This window comes from Macrotis lagotis, chromosome X, assembly GCF_037893015.1.
Source record: "Macrotis lagotis isolate mMagLag1 chromosome X, bilby.v1.9.chrom.fasta, whole genome shotgun sequence".
Classification (NCBI taxonomy): domain Eukaryota; kingdom Metazoa; phylum Chordata; class Mammalia; order Peramelemorphia; family Peramelidae; genus Macrotis; species Macrotis lagotis.
Window position 1 is genome coordinate 153,487,673 of NC_133666.1, and position 16,130 is coordinate 153,503,802.

Consider the following 16,130-nt stretch of genomic DNA (forward strand, 5'->3'; position numbering starts at 1 on the left):
TTGAACTTGTTGGTAAAAATGAAGATGGTAAAGGCAGGTGGTCCGTTTGATCCAGCACAAAGCTACACATCTGTTATGGTTGGTAAGTGCTGTTTTTCATTACTTCAACAGGTATTTATTTTCATTTTTATTCTTAATTGTTTTGTCCCAGGTATCCCTATAATTTAAATATGGGTCTTAAGAAAAGTCATTCACACCACTTAAATATATGTAAATTATTGTGGGCATCAGAAATCAAATTTACTCTTTTTTAACCTGGTTTCATAGCTATTTTATAGAAAACATATTTATGTAGACATTTTCATAGATCTTCCAGGTAAAGGAATCTGTATAGTCTTTTTGAGTTCCACTTTGACTTTCTACATGTCTGTGCATCAACATAAATGTGTGATTATATCCTATAATTATACTGTGTACAAGAAAATTTATGTAGTTTAGGAATTATATGTACCTATTAAGTTGTTCTTAATTAAGTACACTAGAGTGTAAAAAAAAAAATTAACCTCTGGGGACAGCTAGTTGGATAGAGCACTGGCCCTGGAGTCAGGAGGACCTGAGTTAAGTGTCAGCTCAGACACTTAATAATTACCTAGCTGTGTGACCTTGGGCAAGTCACTTAACCCCACTGCCTCGCTAAAAAAATAAATAAATAAAATTAACTTCAAAGAAAGTTAATGAGATGGAAATAAACACTAAAAATAGTTCTACTTCAACTTGGAGAAGTTTTTTTTGTTTGTTTACTTATTCCCTAAGGAAAAAAATATTTATATTGTAAAAAAATTTTTCATTATTAAGACACTTATTAGGTTTGGAATGTTTATTTCTTTTTCTTGCTTTCTGACACATTGAAGATGGAGAGCTTTACTCTGGAACATCCTACAATTTCTTGGAAGTGAACCCATCATTTCTCGAAATTCTCTCTCAAAGTCCTTGAGAACAGAATATGCAATACCTTGGCTTAATGGTGAGAAAATATTGAAGAAACTTAATGAAGTATATGTTTTACTGCATTGTTTTCCTTGTAAGACTTCTAGAAGACACCAACTTTCATTGAATCTTGATTTTTACTTTCCTTCCTATTTGATGTGGCTATACATTTTTTATTGTTTTTTTTCTTTTTTTCTATATCACTTTCACTTCTTAATAATACCTCCCCATCCTCCCTTGTAATGCTATGGTTATTCTCTGAACCAGGATTTGACTGTACCCCCTCTCCCCCATCCCCATCTCTCTGGCCTGAATCAGAGACATATGCTAAACATATGTATAGGGAATCGGTGGGGAAAAACTTAAGGTATTGAATAGAATTAAGTTAAACATTGTGTGTATGAATTAATTGTTTTTTTTAATCTACAGAACCTAATTTTGTCTTTGCTGATGTAATCAGAAAAAATCCAAATAGTACAGATGGAGAAGATGATAAAATCTACTTCTTTTTCACGGAAGTGTCTGTCGAGTATGAATTTTTTGGAAAATTGATGATTCCCAGGATAGCTAGAGTATGCAAGGTGGGACATAAATAACTTGTTAGTTTCTATGAAAAGATATACCTTGAATGCTAGGATTTTAACCATTAATATTTTTTAATTGATCTGAAGTGGACATATATTTGATCTTGACATGATTTAGTGATTTCTTTTGAGAATGAATAAATATTTGCCCAACATGATTATTGACTTGAACTCCATTTCTCATGATTAATTTGTTAAACTTTTGATATTTAATTTTTTTTCTTTCTTAGCTTACAGACTTTTAGAGAGTGGGTTTTCCCTAAAGTCTAAGTAAATCTACTTTTTTCTTCTCTAACAAGAAATAAAAAAATAAACAAAATATCAAATTACTATAATATAAACCAGAAAATGAGCAAGGAATAAGATTTTCTGTAGTAACTAAAATATAATCAGATCATAATTTAACTATTTCATTTCATCTGGCTGTAGGGTGTGTGTGTGTGTGTGTGTGTGTGTGTGTGTGTGTGTGTGTGTGTGCATTTGTGGTATAATCATTAAATTTGCAGATATAATGAAGAAGGATAGCTAAACTCACTGGATGATAGAGATGGCTGCCAAAAGATTTTAGCATTGTGTTAAATCTAATAGAGTAAAGTTACATATACTTATGTAAAAAAGGGATAAATGTAAAGTCTTGCAAATGGATTCAAAAAGTCAATTTCACAAGTATAATATGAGAGACTCATGGTTCAACAGTTCTAAAAAGATTTGGGAATTTAGTGCCTATACACTATTAAATATGAGCAGAAGTATAAGACTAATGTGATTTTTTTGGACTCCATTAAGAGGATCATAACTTCCAGGATAGGAAGTGATAATACCAGTATACTCTGCCCTTTCCAGACCTCCTCTTGCTCATTGTGTTTTGTTCTCACACCAAGGCTGGGCTTTGGTAAGCTGCAGTGTCCAGGAGAGGAAAACCAGGATGGTAAAGGACAATGAGTTCATGCTATATGAAATTTAGTTGAAGGAATTCTCCAGGTCAAAAATGAGGAAGAGATGATTAAAGAGTGATGTGAATGTAGTGGATAAAGCACTGGCCTTGGAGTCAGGAGTACCTGGGTTCAAATCCAGTCTCAGACACTTAATAATTACCTAGCTGTGTGGCCTTGGGCAAGCCACTTAACCCCATTTGCCTTGCAAAAAAAAAAACCTAAAAAAAAATATCAAGAGTGATGTGAAATCTATTTTCAATGAATATTTTTAAGCTCAGACTACCAGAACTAGAAAGGAAATATTTTCTGACTCACCTGGCCAGGAAGAAGACCAGGTACATTAGAAGGTTGTTTTGTGAAGGAGGGATTAGACTTATTCTGTTTTGGTCTGAGAGGGCAGGACAGAGAATAATAAACCTTTTAAACATGATGTCAGGAAAAATTACTTGATTCTTCATTGTTGAGACATTTTAATTGTTGAATCTGATACTTCATGATACCATTTGAAGTTTTCATGGCAAAGATATGGGAGTGGTTTGCCATTTCCTTCTCTAGCTCATTTCACAGATAAAGAAACTGAGACAAATAGAGTGAAGTGATTTGCCCAGGGTCACACAGCTAATAAGTGTTTTGAAGCCAGATTTGAGCTCAGAAAGATGAGATAGGGGCTCTGTGCACCATGGTGCCACCTAGCTGCCCTGCAGCTTTCTTAGACCTGAGCAAAAATGAAAGCATGCCTCAAAAAGGTAGTGTCTCTTCCAACTACCAAAATTTTAAGTGCAATGCAGATAGTGTCCAAAAAAAAAGGTTAATAATAACAGTTTATTAAAGCTATTGGGAAAAAAACCTCTAAAGAAAAAAAAACTAAGGTTAATTTAATCTAAGAAAAGGCAACTAAGATACTCAATTCTTCTGTCTTTAAGTGTAGAAAGAATTTCTCTAGGAAAGAATGGTCAGAAGTTTTGAGAATACAAATAAAATCTTAAAAATGAAAAAAATAAAAAAGTTTTGAGAATACATCAAAGCATTCATTCATTATTCAAATATTTGCCAAGTATCTTCTTTACGTACAACACCCTGGCAGGCATTGGTAAAGATTCAAAGTTTAGATGAAAACATTGCCCCTGAAATTCTGAAGTATATAGTTTTGTAGTAGACTAACTATAATATGCAGTATTGCAGTATATGATAAATACATAAGAGAAATTCAAAATAAATTGCCCTCGGGGGGGAAATTATTGACCCATGTTATCAGAAAAGGTTTTATATAGATTATGTGAATTCTGAGTTATGTAACTCTAATGCGAGAGAGTAAGGAATTAAAAGGTAGATAATAATCAATTTAGCAGAGCTAGATCTAGTATGAAGGGACCAAGACCATTCTGAATACCAGCTTCCTAAAGAGGAGACAGTTCTTCCCCCTCAAAGGAGAGGTTGTGCTTTTTACTTTAGTGCCTTCATCTTTTACCTGACCCCTGAACTAATACCCCAAGGATCCTCAAGCCTGGTACGCTGGCACCAGAGTGAGGAGGGGCAGACTGTTACCCATCCCTTCTCCCACAAGACTGCTTTTCCTAGAGTCAAAGATGCTTGGAATCAGAGGAATAAGGGAGGACACTGGTCGCTTCTTCCCCATCCAGCCCCCATATTAAATCTAGCACTACATCTCCCCACTCCTCACCACCATTTCCACTGAGCCTTCTGGATTCCTCTTCTATCCTATCATAGAAAATATTTTATACTCAGACTTAGAGGATTTATGTTTTTATTAACTTTGAGACTTTAGCCAAGTTCTCTCCTTTCTTCTATAAAAGAGAATTAAATAAAAATTAGTGTCTAGGTACCTTTTTATTATTCAGTTAATTAATTTTTTCAACTACATGCAAAGATGGTTTTCAGCAATCATTTTTTTGGTAAGATTTTGAGTTTCACATTTTTCTCCCTTTTTCTCTACCATTCCCCTTCCCCTGACAGAGCAATCTAATATAGATTATACATGTATAACCGTGTTAGACTCATTTCCATATTAATCATCTTGTGAAAGAAGAATAATAACAAAAAGGAGAAAAAACCAGAAAACATTAAAGAAATTTTAAAAATTGAAAATAGTAAACTTTGGTCTCCATTTTGACTCCATAGTTCCTTCTCTGGATATATATAGTATTTTTCATCATAAGTCCTTTAGAATTGTCTTTGATAGGGCGTCTAGGTGGCACAGTGGATAGAGCACCAGCCCTGGAGTCAGGAGTACCTGGGTTCAAATCCGGTCTCAAACACTTAATAATTACCTAGCTGCATGGCCTTGGGCAAGCCAATTAACCCCATTTGCCTTGCAAAAACCTTAAAAAAAAAAGAATTGTCTTTGATTTATTGTACTGCTGAGATGAGCAAGTCCATCATACTTGATCATAATATGTTGCTGTTTATGTGTAGCTTCTGGTTCTGCTCACTTTGCTCAGTATTATTTCATGCAAGTCTTTCCAGTGTCTAGGTACTTTTATTGTTAAGACAGCACTTCAAAGTGTACAGTGCAGCAGAGAACACACCTACACTTTAATCTAATGTATCATCAAGAGAGTGACTGTGGATCCAAAGGATCTGGATTCATTCTCAGTTCTGTCACTTACCTGTATAACCTTGAGCCCGTGATTTGACAGCCATGAAGTGAGGGTGTAGAACTGATCATCTCCAAGATTTAAATCATAGGACCAGAGAGCTTAAATAGACAGTAGGTCATCTAGCCCCCATCCCTTGTTTTATAAATGAAGAACTGAAGTTCACTTAGGTGAAGAAACTTAACCTATAGTCACCCAGGGAATAGGAAAGGTCCTAAATCTTAACACCTTAGGGACTGGTTTTTCATTTTTTTTGGGGGGAGGGGGTTATATCTTAGGTATAGCTCCCATGACTGATAAATCACTTTAAGTATACATACCAACAACTGCTAGGAAGCATGTCTTCCTCTTAGAGCTAGTAGCAGATGCTTCATGTTTTCAAGTGACAAAAATATCCTGTTTATATTAGAAATAGAATTTTCTTGATATTAACGAAGAAATTTAAGCAACCTATTTAAGCTTTGATGAAACCTAGAAAAATTCCAGTAATTCTTAATTGTAATTATTTCTTAAGTTTCTTTTTCCTTGTCTTTTCTTCCTTTGTTTGTTGTCTATCAACCTAAGAGCCATAAGTCTCATTAACTATACATATATAATGGTCCAAATTGGCAGTACCAGTGCTATATATAAATGCTTTTGAATTTTTATTTGAATTCTTAATTTTTTAGAACCTAATTTCCTTTTGGCTTAACCTAATTTAGATCAGTAATATTCATCTCTACTAGTTTTCTTGGACCCAGTGAATGTCAGTACAGTAGATTGACTCCATTGACACTCTCATAATATAACACTTAAACATTTGGAAATATGTTACAACTGGCTAGTCATAATGGAATATGTATTTATATTCTCTGTTTTCCTTGGGATTATAGGGGGACCAAGGAGGCTTAAGGACTTTACAGAAGAAATGGACCTCACTTCCTAAAAGCCAGATTAATCTGTTCCATTCCAGAGAGCAACTTTATCTTCAATGTGATCAATGATGTTTTTATTCTCAGATCTCCAGATTTAAAAGATCCTGTGTTTTATGCAGTTTTCACTCCACAATTGTAAGTGCCATGAGATAGATTTTTTTTCCTGAAATTCTGAGTTTCAAAAATAAGGTTTTTTTTTTCTGAAATAAGTTATTCCCATCAAGAAAAAACAATTTCTTCTTTGTTACCCAGGAATAATGTGGGACTGTCAGCAGTGTGTGCATACAATATGTCTCTTGTGGAAGAAGTTTTCTCCAAAGGAAAATACATGCAGAGTGCCACTGTGGAACAGTCCCATACAAAGTGGGTCCGTTACAGTGGAGAGATTCCCAGACCTCGACCAGGAGCGGTGAGTAGGAAAGAAATCAGGATGAACATAGATTAAGTTTTCTCCATTTTTTTTAAAAGAAGCAAGGTAGATGATGCCAACATGAAAAAGCTGATGATTGCCTATTTAACTGACTTGGCAGTTTTTTATTCCCTTTCATTTTGTGGATTGGTTTCCTTTTTTTTTTTAAGATTTTTATATATTTTGAGTTTTGCAATTTTTCTCCTAATCTTACTTCCCTCCCACCCCCCACCCCCACAGAAGTCAGTCTGTTAGTCTTTACATTGTTTCCATGGTCTACATTGATCTAAGTTGAATGTGATGAGAGAGAAATCATTTCCTTAAGGAAGAAAAATAAAGTTATAAGAGATAGAAAAATTACATAGTAAGATAACTTTTTTTTAAATTTAAGGTAATAGTCTTTAGTTTTTGTTCACAATTCTTTCTCTGGATACAGATAGTATTCTCCATCAAGATAGCCCAAAATCGTGCCTGATTGTTGCACTGATGGAATGAGCGAGTCCATCAAGGGTTGATCATCACTCCCATGTTGCTGTTAGGGTGTACAGTGTTTTTCTCGTTCTGCTCATCTCACTCAGCATCAGTTCATGCAAATCCTTCCAGTTGTCCCTGAATTTCCATCCCTCCTGGTTTCTAATAGAATAATAGTGTTCCATGACATATATAGGCCACAGTTTGTTAAGCCATTCCCCAATTGAGGGACTTTCACTTAATTTCGAATTTTTTGCCACCACGAACAGGGCTGCTATGAATATTTTTGAACAAGTAGTGTTTTTAGCCCCGCCCCCTTTTTATCATCTCTTCAGGGTATAGGCCCAGTAGTGGTATTGCTGGATCAAAGGGTATGCACATTTTTGTTGCCCTTTGGACATGGTTCCAGACTGCTCTCCAGAAAGGTTGGATGAGTTCACAGCTCCACCAACAACGTATTAGTGTCCCTAGATTTCCCACAACCCTTCCAACAATGATCATTATCCTTTCTGGCCATATTGGCCAGTCTGAGAGGTGTGAGGTGGTACCTCAGAAATGCTTTAATTTCCATTTCTCTAATAAGTAATGATTTAGAGCAATTTTTCATGACTATGGATCACTTTGATTGTGAATTGGTTTCCTAAAGTAAAGAAGTAGATACTATTTTGTGACTGGAAGGACTGATAAGTTTATAACTCTTAGCTTTTTCTGTTAACATCAGTGGTTTTACCTTCTAATTTGCATAGTGGGAAACAAAAATGCTACATGAAGATAATTGTGGCTTATATATATGAAGATTTATTGCAAACAGTGAGGAGGTAGAAAATTAAGTGAAAATATATGGCTCATGCCTGTTTGTGGTAGCAAAGAATTGGAAATTAAGTGAAAGTCCCTCAATTGGGGAATGGTTTAACAAACTATGGCCTATGTATGCCATGGCACACTATTGTGCTATTAGAAACCAGGAGGGATGGGAATTCAGGGAAGCCTGGAGGGATTTGCATGAACTGATGCTGAGTGAGATGAGCAGAACCAGAATAACACTGTACACCCTAACAGCAACATGGGAGTGATGATCAACCTTTATGGACTTGATCATTCCATCAGTGCAACAATCAAGGACAATTTGGGGCTGTCTGCAATGGAGAATGCCATCTGTATCCAGATAAAGAGCCCTGGAGTTTGAACAAAGTCTAAGAATTATTTCCTTTAATTTAGGAAAAACAACTGATATCTTATTTTCTGATCTTGTTATCTCTTATACTTTATGTTTCTTCCTTAAGGATGTTATTTCTCTCTCATCATAGTCAACTTAGATCAGTGTGTACCATGGAAACAATGTAAAGACTAACAGACTGGGGTGGCTAGGTAGCTCAGTGGATAGAGCACCAGCCCTGGAGTCAGGAGTACCTGAATTCAAAATCGCCTCAGACACTTAATAATTACCCTAGTTGTGTGGCCTTGGGCAAGCCACTGAACCCCATTGCCTTGCAAAAGCTAAAAAAAACCCCATTGCCTTGCAAAAGCTAAAAAACAAAAAAACAAAAAAAAAGGCAGAATGCCTTCTGTTGGGGGGGGCAGGGGAAGCAAGATTAAGGGAAAAATTCTAAAATGCAAATAAAATATTTCTTAAAAAAAGAAAATATATGGCTTATGAAAGAAATGAAAAAGTTTGTTAACTATGTGGGATCTTTATGTGTGTATATCATGAGTGTGTTCTGTGTAAGTCAGTAAGCTCTGAACATGTCAGGCATCTTAAAAATGAAATGCTCATATCTTAATAGGAAAAAAACCTCTAGTTACCATTGTGGGAATCATTTCTAAATAATCTATAACTATATAGTATGTTAAATCAAAGTTTGAGTTAAAGTAAAAATTTGAAGAAATTTACCCTAATTTATTCACCCAATCTTGTTGATAAAAAAAATTGAAATGGTTGAAAACCACATCATAGACTATCTCCATTTTATAAGGAAATATGATTGATAATAATAAAAGCTTATATTTTTGTAGAGCTTTAAAGTTTGCAAAGTGTTTTATATATGTTAACTCTCTTGGCTCTTGCAAGGAGGACTTGAATGCAAATCTGGCCTTAGACACTTGATATTTAACTAGCTGTGTGAACTTGGGCAAGTCACTTAAACTTTATTGCCCTGTCCAAAAAAAAAAAAAACCATATTTGATAGTTACCATTCCCAAAATATTCAATTCTTACTTATAGGTACATGTTTTGAACTTTCCTATAAATCAGAATTAAGTAGAGAAGACTGTATTTTTTGTTAGTAGCACATTTCTCTGTATCAGTTCATTTTTTTGTCCTAATTTAAAAATTCCTAGGAATTCATCTAAATATTTAAAATATTTAATGCATGGACTAATTTATTGCAGTCTATTTGGTCTTAGATTCTATTTTAGGAACATAGTATTCTCTATTGCAGGTAGAAATTAAGTGAGAAATATGAAATTCATTCAAATGTTGATTGAGCTTTAATATGTTTTTAAAAGCCTAAAATGTACTTTTCCCCCCTTACATAAAATAATTAAGATATCTAGATATTAGCAAAAACAAAATTAAATTTTATATGCACAATTTTAAAATAAAGCATTTTCTAAGATAAGGATGTTTTTTGTTTACTTGAAGATAAATTTTGTGAATTTTAAAAAATACTATTAATCCTTTCTTAAGATGTAAAGTTTTTTTTAAAAGACTGTTCCTAAAAACATATGACTATAACATTTTAATCTCTAATAAATGACTTTTAGAAAACTTATCAAAAGGCTGGTGATATGGTGATCATTGAGGAAGTTAGGTGGCATGGTGAATAGAGAACTGGGCTTAGTCTTCCTTAGTTCAAATATGCCTTCAGAAACTTACCAGTTGTGTGACACTTAATCCTGTTTGCCTCAGTTTCCTTACCTGTAAATGAGTTGGAGAAGGAAATGGCAAACCACTCCAGTATCTCTTCCAAGAAAAGCCCCAGTGGGGACACAGAGAGTAAGGTAAAACTAAAACAATTCAACAACAAATTGTGTTCATTCTCCTGAATTTTCTTTTTACAGTGCATCAACAGTGAAGCAAGAACAGCCAACTACAGTAGCTCCTTGAACTTGCCAGACAAAACGCTGCAGTTTGTGAAAGATCACCCTTTAATGGATGACTCTGTGTTTCCTATAACAAACAGACCCAGACTAATAAAAAGAGATGTGAATTACACACAAATTGTGGTTGATAGGATCCGAGCACTTGACAAGACAGTATATGATGTCATGTTCATTAGCACAGGTGAGTTTGCAAGATTCTATTCAGATACTGTTAGTTCATCCATAACCCACTAAAATTCCTGAGGGAAAAGAGTTACTACTAGAAAATTTTGATAAAAAATTAATATTTATTTATTGATTACACAAACTCTTGATGAAAATACAGTCTATACAGTTTCCTGAAATTTGAAAATATTCCTTGGAAATAGCCATAGAGAACACAAATTGTCAGTGTCCACACCAGTTTTTTTTATAAAAAATGGTGCTTTTTTAACACTTGCTAAATATGAAAGATTTAATGATATCTCTATTAAATCCTGTGTTTTAGATCCCATTATAACTTCCTTTGGAAAGCAATCACAGTGTATTCACATTATGAACTAAAGAACAAATTTAATATTGAAAGGAAAAACCTAACTTTTTACCAGATTCATATCTTTATTCTATAACAAAAATGATGTGAAATTTTTTTGTTACCAAAGTATCAGTCAGGTTATTTTTTTTTTAGGTTTTTGCAAGGCAAATGGGGTTAATTGGCTTGCCCAAGGCCACACAGCTAGGTAATTATTAAGTGTCTAAGGCCGGATTTGAACTCAAGTACTCCTGACTCTAGGGCTGGCACTCTATCCACTGTGCCACCTAACTACCCCAGTCAGGTTATTTCCATCCAGATTTTGCTCATAGGATTATTCTGTTAGTTATTCTTAATTTAGAATATATTTTTCCTTTATGGATCAGTGCACCCATCATTTTAAGAATCATCTGGTCCAAAGACTAGTAACATGTATGTTCCTTGAGGTCAGGGATCATTCTGCTTTTTTACTCTTTATCCCCCAAACCTTAGAGGCTCACCCAGAGTGGGTATATAATAAATCTTTGCTGAATTGAATTGAAACTCATTGTATAAAAAAATTGTCATCATAAACTTGCAAATAACTTCAAGCAAAACATTTTATATATAAGTAATTTGTTAGCAACAGTATTTTTAAACTTTGCCTATTTTTAAAAGATAAACTATGATTTACCTCTTTACCATGACCACAAATAATCTAACAGTTGTAATGTATAATTATTGAAAAATGATTTTAAAATAACTGAAGCAGCCAGCATGCTAGGAGTTTCCAACTGTCCTTATCTTTTTAAAATTTTTTTTTCAATTGATTTCTGTGTGTATTTTTGGCTATATTTTAATGAGCCTTAGTTGAAGAAGTTGGCCTTAGTGAAGAAATTGGGCTCTACTCTTTAGAGAGAGGTATCTGAGTTTTTGTTTTTGTTGCCAATGACAATGCTGTATTATAAATGTTTCTTTGAGTTTACTGGTGAGCCATAATTTATTTAACCATTATCATGTTTTATATCTTCTGTTGGAATTTTGACACTGCGATGTTGTTGACTTCGGCTATTTCAGACACAGGGGCTTTGCATAAAGCAGTAAGCTCTGAAAATGGGATGCACATCATAGAGGAAACTCAACTTTTCCAAGACTTTGAACCAATTCAGACCCTTCTACTCTCTTCTAAGAAGGTAAAAACAAAGCAGCATTGCAGAACCGGTTCAGAACCTTTCTTTAAAATCATACCTTATTTATGGTAGTGATATTGAACAGTAATTGCTTAGAATCATTAAGACCTAAATTCTAGTACTATAATCTACTTGGGACTCATTTTCTTCATCTATATTTCACTGAGTCGTTCAAATAAACATTTATTAAGTGATTATTAAGTTCCAGACACCATGCTAAGTACTGAGTAATCAAATTCAAAGATAGCCCCTGCCTTCAAGGAACTTAAATTCTAATGAGGAAAGACATAAAAAAGAGCTGAAAAGAGGAGGGGCAAAAGGGTAAAGTACCTAGTTCAGGTTATGATAGAGAAAATCCCAAGGAGATGAGAGCATTACATTCTGAAAGAAATGGAGGTTCTAGAGGAATTAGCCAATAGGAGATGAAGCCATAGGGACAGAGGACACTTCCAGTGTGAGAAGTAATCCTGGAGTAGCTTTCAAAGTAGGGAAATTTCTAGTCCTGTGGAAATGAATCAAAAGTATACCCTAGAGAAGAATGAAAGGATTTTAAAATGAAGGGTCTACATTATTGGTGTAAAACTCAAAAAAGAAACAGATCCCTGTAGAGTGCATATTGACACAGAAAACTACAAATTAATATTATCTGTGATATATTTTTTTTTGTTAAAGATTTTCCCATTACATTTTAATCTGGTTCTCAAGAGTTTTGTAACCTAGCATATCACAAATTTAACGTCTTTTTTTTTTAAAGATTTTGCAAGGCAATGGGGTTAAGTGGCTTGCCCAAGGCCACACGGCTAGGTAATTTATTAAGTGTCTGAGATTGGATTTGAACCGGTACTCCTGACTCCAAGGCCAGTGCTCTATCCACTGTGCCACCTAGCCACCCCCAATTTAACGTCTTTCAGTGGGCCTTATGATTGCTTCTTCCTTTAAAATTTTATGATTCTTAACAATTCTTGGAATTTTGAGTATTGTATATGAAACAAAGAAGTGAGACATAGGTTTCTATTAAATTTTTCTTTTAGAGTTATACATTTTTTAATACTTAGAAGGCTTGGAGTGTAGTATACAATCCTGGATTGTTTTTTAAGCCATGTTATACCACAGGTTTGATCATACTGTAGGTTTGATTTTATTTCTAGTGATTTATGAAGAAACTAATTCCCTCACTAGAACCAAAGTATCTGTAAATTCCTTGTTCCCTGTCTTCTGTAGTTTATATCATTATTTATTACATTGTAAAAGTTGTAAAAAATGGTTACTGCTGTTTGCTTTAATGAGAGAAAAATGTCTTCCATTTGGATATGATACAGATACTGTTGACTCAGTTTCTAAAACTTCTGTTTTGGTTGCTTTTGTAGTAATAGTTGCAAGAATGGGTTTAGCTTTTCTCATAGGGATTCCCAGGGCCCCTTCTGAGCAGTAGTAAACTTAAGAAACAAACAAGTAGGTACGAGAGTATATATATAATATGTGTTCATGGAATTAAATCAAAGTCACAAACCTAATGAAATTTAACCCAAAACCTCCCTCCATCATATATAGATCACTAGTCATTGAAGAGCTCTTGAGCAAGCTCTGGACTATAGTTGAATCAATGAGAAATAAGAGTAAGTGTGTAGTGAGGTACTGTTGTGGCAACTCCAAACCTTGGAAATACTTGCAGAATCCTGAAAACTGCAGACCATCTGAGAGATTAAAGCATGCTCTGATAGGTTAACAGATCTCTTTACTGGCAGTTTTCAGTGTTCTGAAAGAAGATAGAGGAATGACTTACTGTCTTACTTACTCCATCTACCCAATTCTTTGAGGGACATTTTCTCTGCCCATTCCCAAATTTTTTCCAAGAGATTTCTTTCCTTTCCATCTTCTAAAGGGAGAGTAAGGGGAAGGTAGTTACCTACTTCTATATATTTGTGGTTTATGTTGTTTTCCATATCTTAAATACTTTTCTACAAGGAGGAAAAAGAAATCTCAGCTTATTTTGTGTGGATCAGCAGACTTTAAATCTACTGATCTAAGTTTAAGTTTGGGTGGGATTAAGTAACCAATTGTTATATAATTTTTACATATAGAACATATGGAGAATATAGGTATTCTGGATTTTTGAAAGGTGATAGGATATCAATGACCTGCCAGAGTCAGATCTGTGTCATTCAGATCCTTCACATTCCTGGGACATTGTTGGAGGAGCTTTATCCTAAGACTCATACTCCATGAAAGCTAGGTTACTGTTTCCTTAAAATATATTGAAACAATTCTTGATGGATTCAGTGGACTCAGGTAATTGACATAGTAAGTGAGGTACAAAAAAGCCAAGACACAAGTGTTCTAGTCAATAATCATTTATTCACTTAATGAGAGATTTCAGCTCAGACTTCTCTTCAGTATTGACCTGGTTCCTTGGGACTTCTTTGACTGATTCTCCATGCACCAGAATCAAGTTATCTACCCCTTCCCTCACTTTTAAGCTTGCTTTTGTGTTTTGTCTTCCTAATAGTAAGCTCCTTGAAGGGAGGGACTGTTTTTCTTTTTGGGATTTGTGTCCCCAGCACTTTGCACATGGTCATCTCCAGTTGTCTGATCTGTATCTGAACACTGGACCTAGAAGGCTCTGGAGGAGAAAGTGAGGCTGGTGACTTAGCACAGCATCATTTCTTCACTCCAATCCAGTTCACTTTCATGTTATGGCATCACTTCCCTGATGTTATGGTCTTCTCTTGAGAACAAAGGACTATAAAAATATCTATAAAAGGGGGATAATAAATAGCTCTTACCTCACAGTTAATCGTTGATATAAAATAATATAATACACATTTAAACCACTTTTCAGGTCACAAATCTATTATTTTTTAATATTATGTTGTAAGACAATTTTATTTTCTTTGCTCAATCAAATAAGTACTAAATTAGTAGTAAATTTGTGAGAGCACTATTAATTTTCTCATTTGTAAATTAATTATAAGTTTGTATACAGCAGAACTCAACTAAGATGTAAATGAGTTAAATTTTAAAAATTTAAGAAGAAATATGAGGAAGAAAAGGATTCCACATAGCTTAAATCTTTGAAGAAAAAGTTATTAGCATCACATTCGTATGAAATTCTAAAATTCTTAAGAATATATATATATAGTTTTTTTTTTTCTGGAGAGCAATTTGGAATTGTGTCCAAAGGGCAACAAAAATGTGCATACCCTTTGATCCAGCAATACCACTACTGGGTCTGTACCCTGAAGAGATGATAAAAATGGATAAAAGCATCACTTGTACAAAAATATTAATAGCAGCTCTTTGTGGTGGCAATGAATTGGAAATCAAGGGGCTTTCCATCAATTGGGGAATGACTGAACATATTGTGATATATGTATGTTATGAAACACTATTGTTTTATTAGAAACTAGGAGGTACAAACTAGGAGGGATTTCAGAGAAGCCTGAAAAGACTTGCATGACTTGTTGCTGAGCTAGATGAGCAGAACCAGAACATTATATACCCTAACAGCAACATAGGGGTGATGATCAACCTTAATAGACTTGCTCATTCCATCAGTGAAATAATCAGGGACAATTTTAGGATATCTGCAACAGAGCATACCATCTGTATCCAGAGAAAGAACTGAGGAGTTTAAACAAAGAACAAAGACTATAACCTTCAATTAAAAAAAAAGATGTCTTATGTATTACATAATTTTGCCATTTCTAATATTTTATTTTTTCTTCAAGAATGTGTTTTTTCGAGGTGGCTAGGTAGCTCAGTGGATAGAGCACTGGCCCTGGAGTCAGGAGTATCTGAGTTCAAATCCAGCCTCAGACACTTAATAATTGCCTAGCTGTGTAGCCTTGGGCAAGTCACTTAACCCCATTTCCTTGCCCAAAAATAACCTCTTAAAATGTATTTTTTTCTCTCAATACATTCAGTTGTGATCAGTACATAGCATGGAAACAATGTAAAGATTATCAGATTTCCTTCTGTGGAGGGGGAGAATGGAGGGAAGGGAGGGTGGAGGAAATGTTAAATTCAAAACCTTATCAAAAAATGATAGGTGGGGCATCTAGGTGGTGTAGTGGATAAAGCACTGGCCCTAGGTTCAAATCCAGTCTCAGACACTTAATAATTACCTAGCTGTGTGGCATTGGGCCCTTAACCCCGTTTACCTTGCAAAAAAAACTAAACAAAAAAAAAAGATAGGTAGAAACTACTGTTGTATATAATTAGAAAAAATACAATTAGAACAAGAAATCTTAATATTCAAGTTGCTTTTCTTTTATCTTTTAAATACACTATTTTTTAAATTCTGAACATAAACACCAAAAATATTTCCATATATTCAAATTTCCATATTTATACATCGGAACACAAAAAACAGGATCGTTCAACATATTACTTTTTTAATAATGTCCTGCTTATCTCTGCTTCTTCCTGAACCTCATTCTGATGTTTTGAGTGCATCTTTATAATGTTTAAATGGCTTTTTTTTAAGCATTTCT

General features: G+C 34.4%; 1 protein-coding gene across 1 annotated transcript in view; it reads left to right on the forward strand.

Moving 5' to 3' along the window:
* LOC141503322 (semaphorin-4D-like) overlaps positions 1-16,130 on the forward strand; it is a 77,066-nt gene that overhangs the window by 24,127 nt on the left and 36,809 nt on the right. The window contains 7 exon segments of the mRNA XM_074208548.1: positions 852-964; positions 1,357-1,508; positions 5,934-5,978; positions 5,980-6,110; positions 6,228-6,384; positions 9,916-10,138; positions 11,525-11,640. Coding sequence (XP_074064649.1) covers positions 852-964; positions 1,357-1,508; positions 5,934-5,978; positions 5,980-6,110; positions 6,228-6,384; positions 9,916-10,138; positions 11,525-11,640 — 937 coding nt within the window.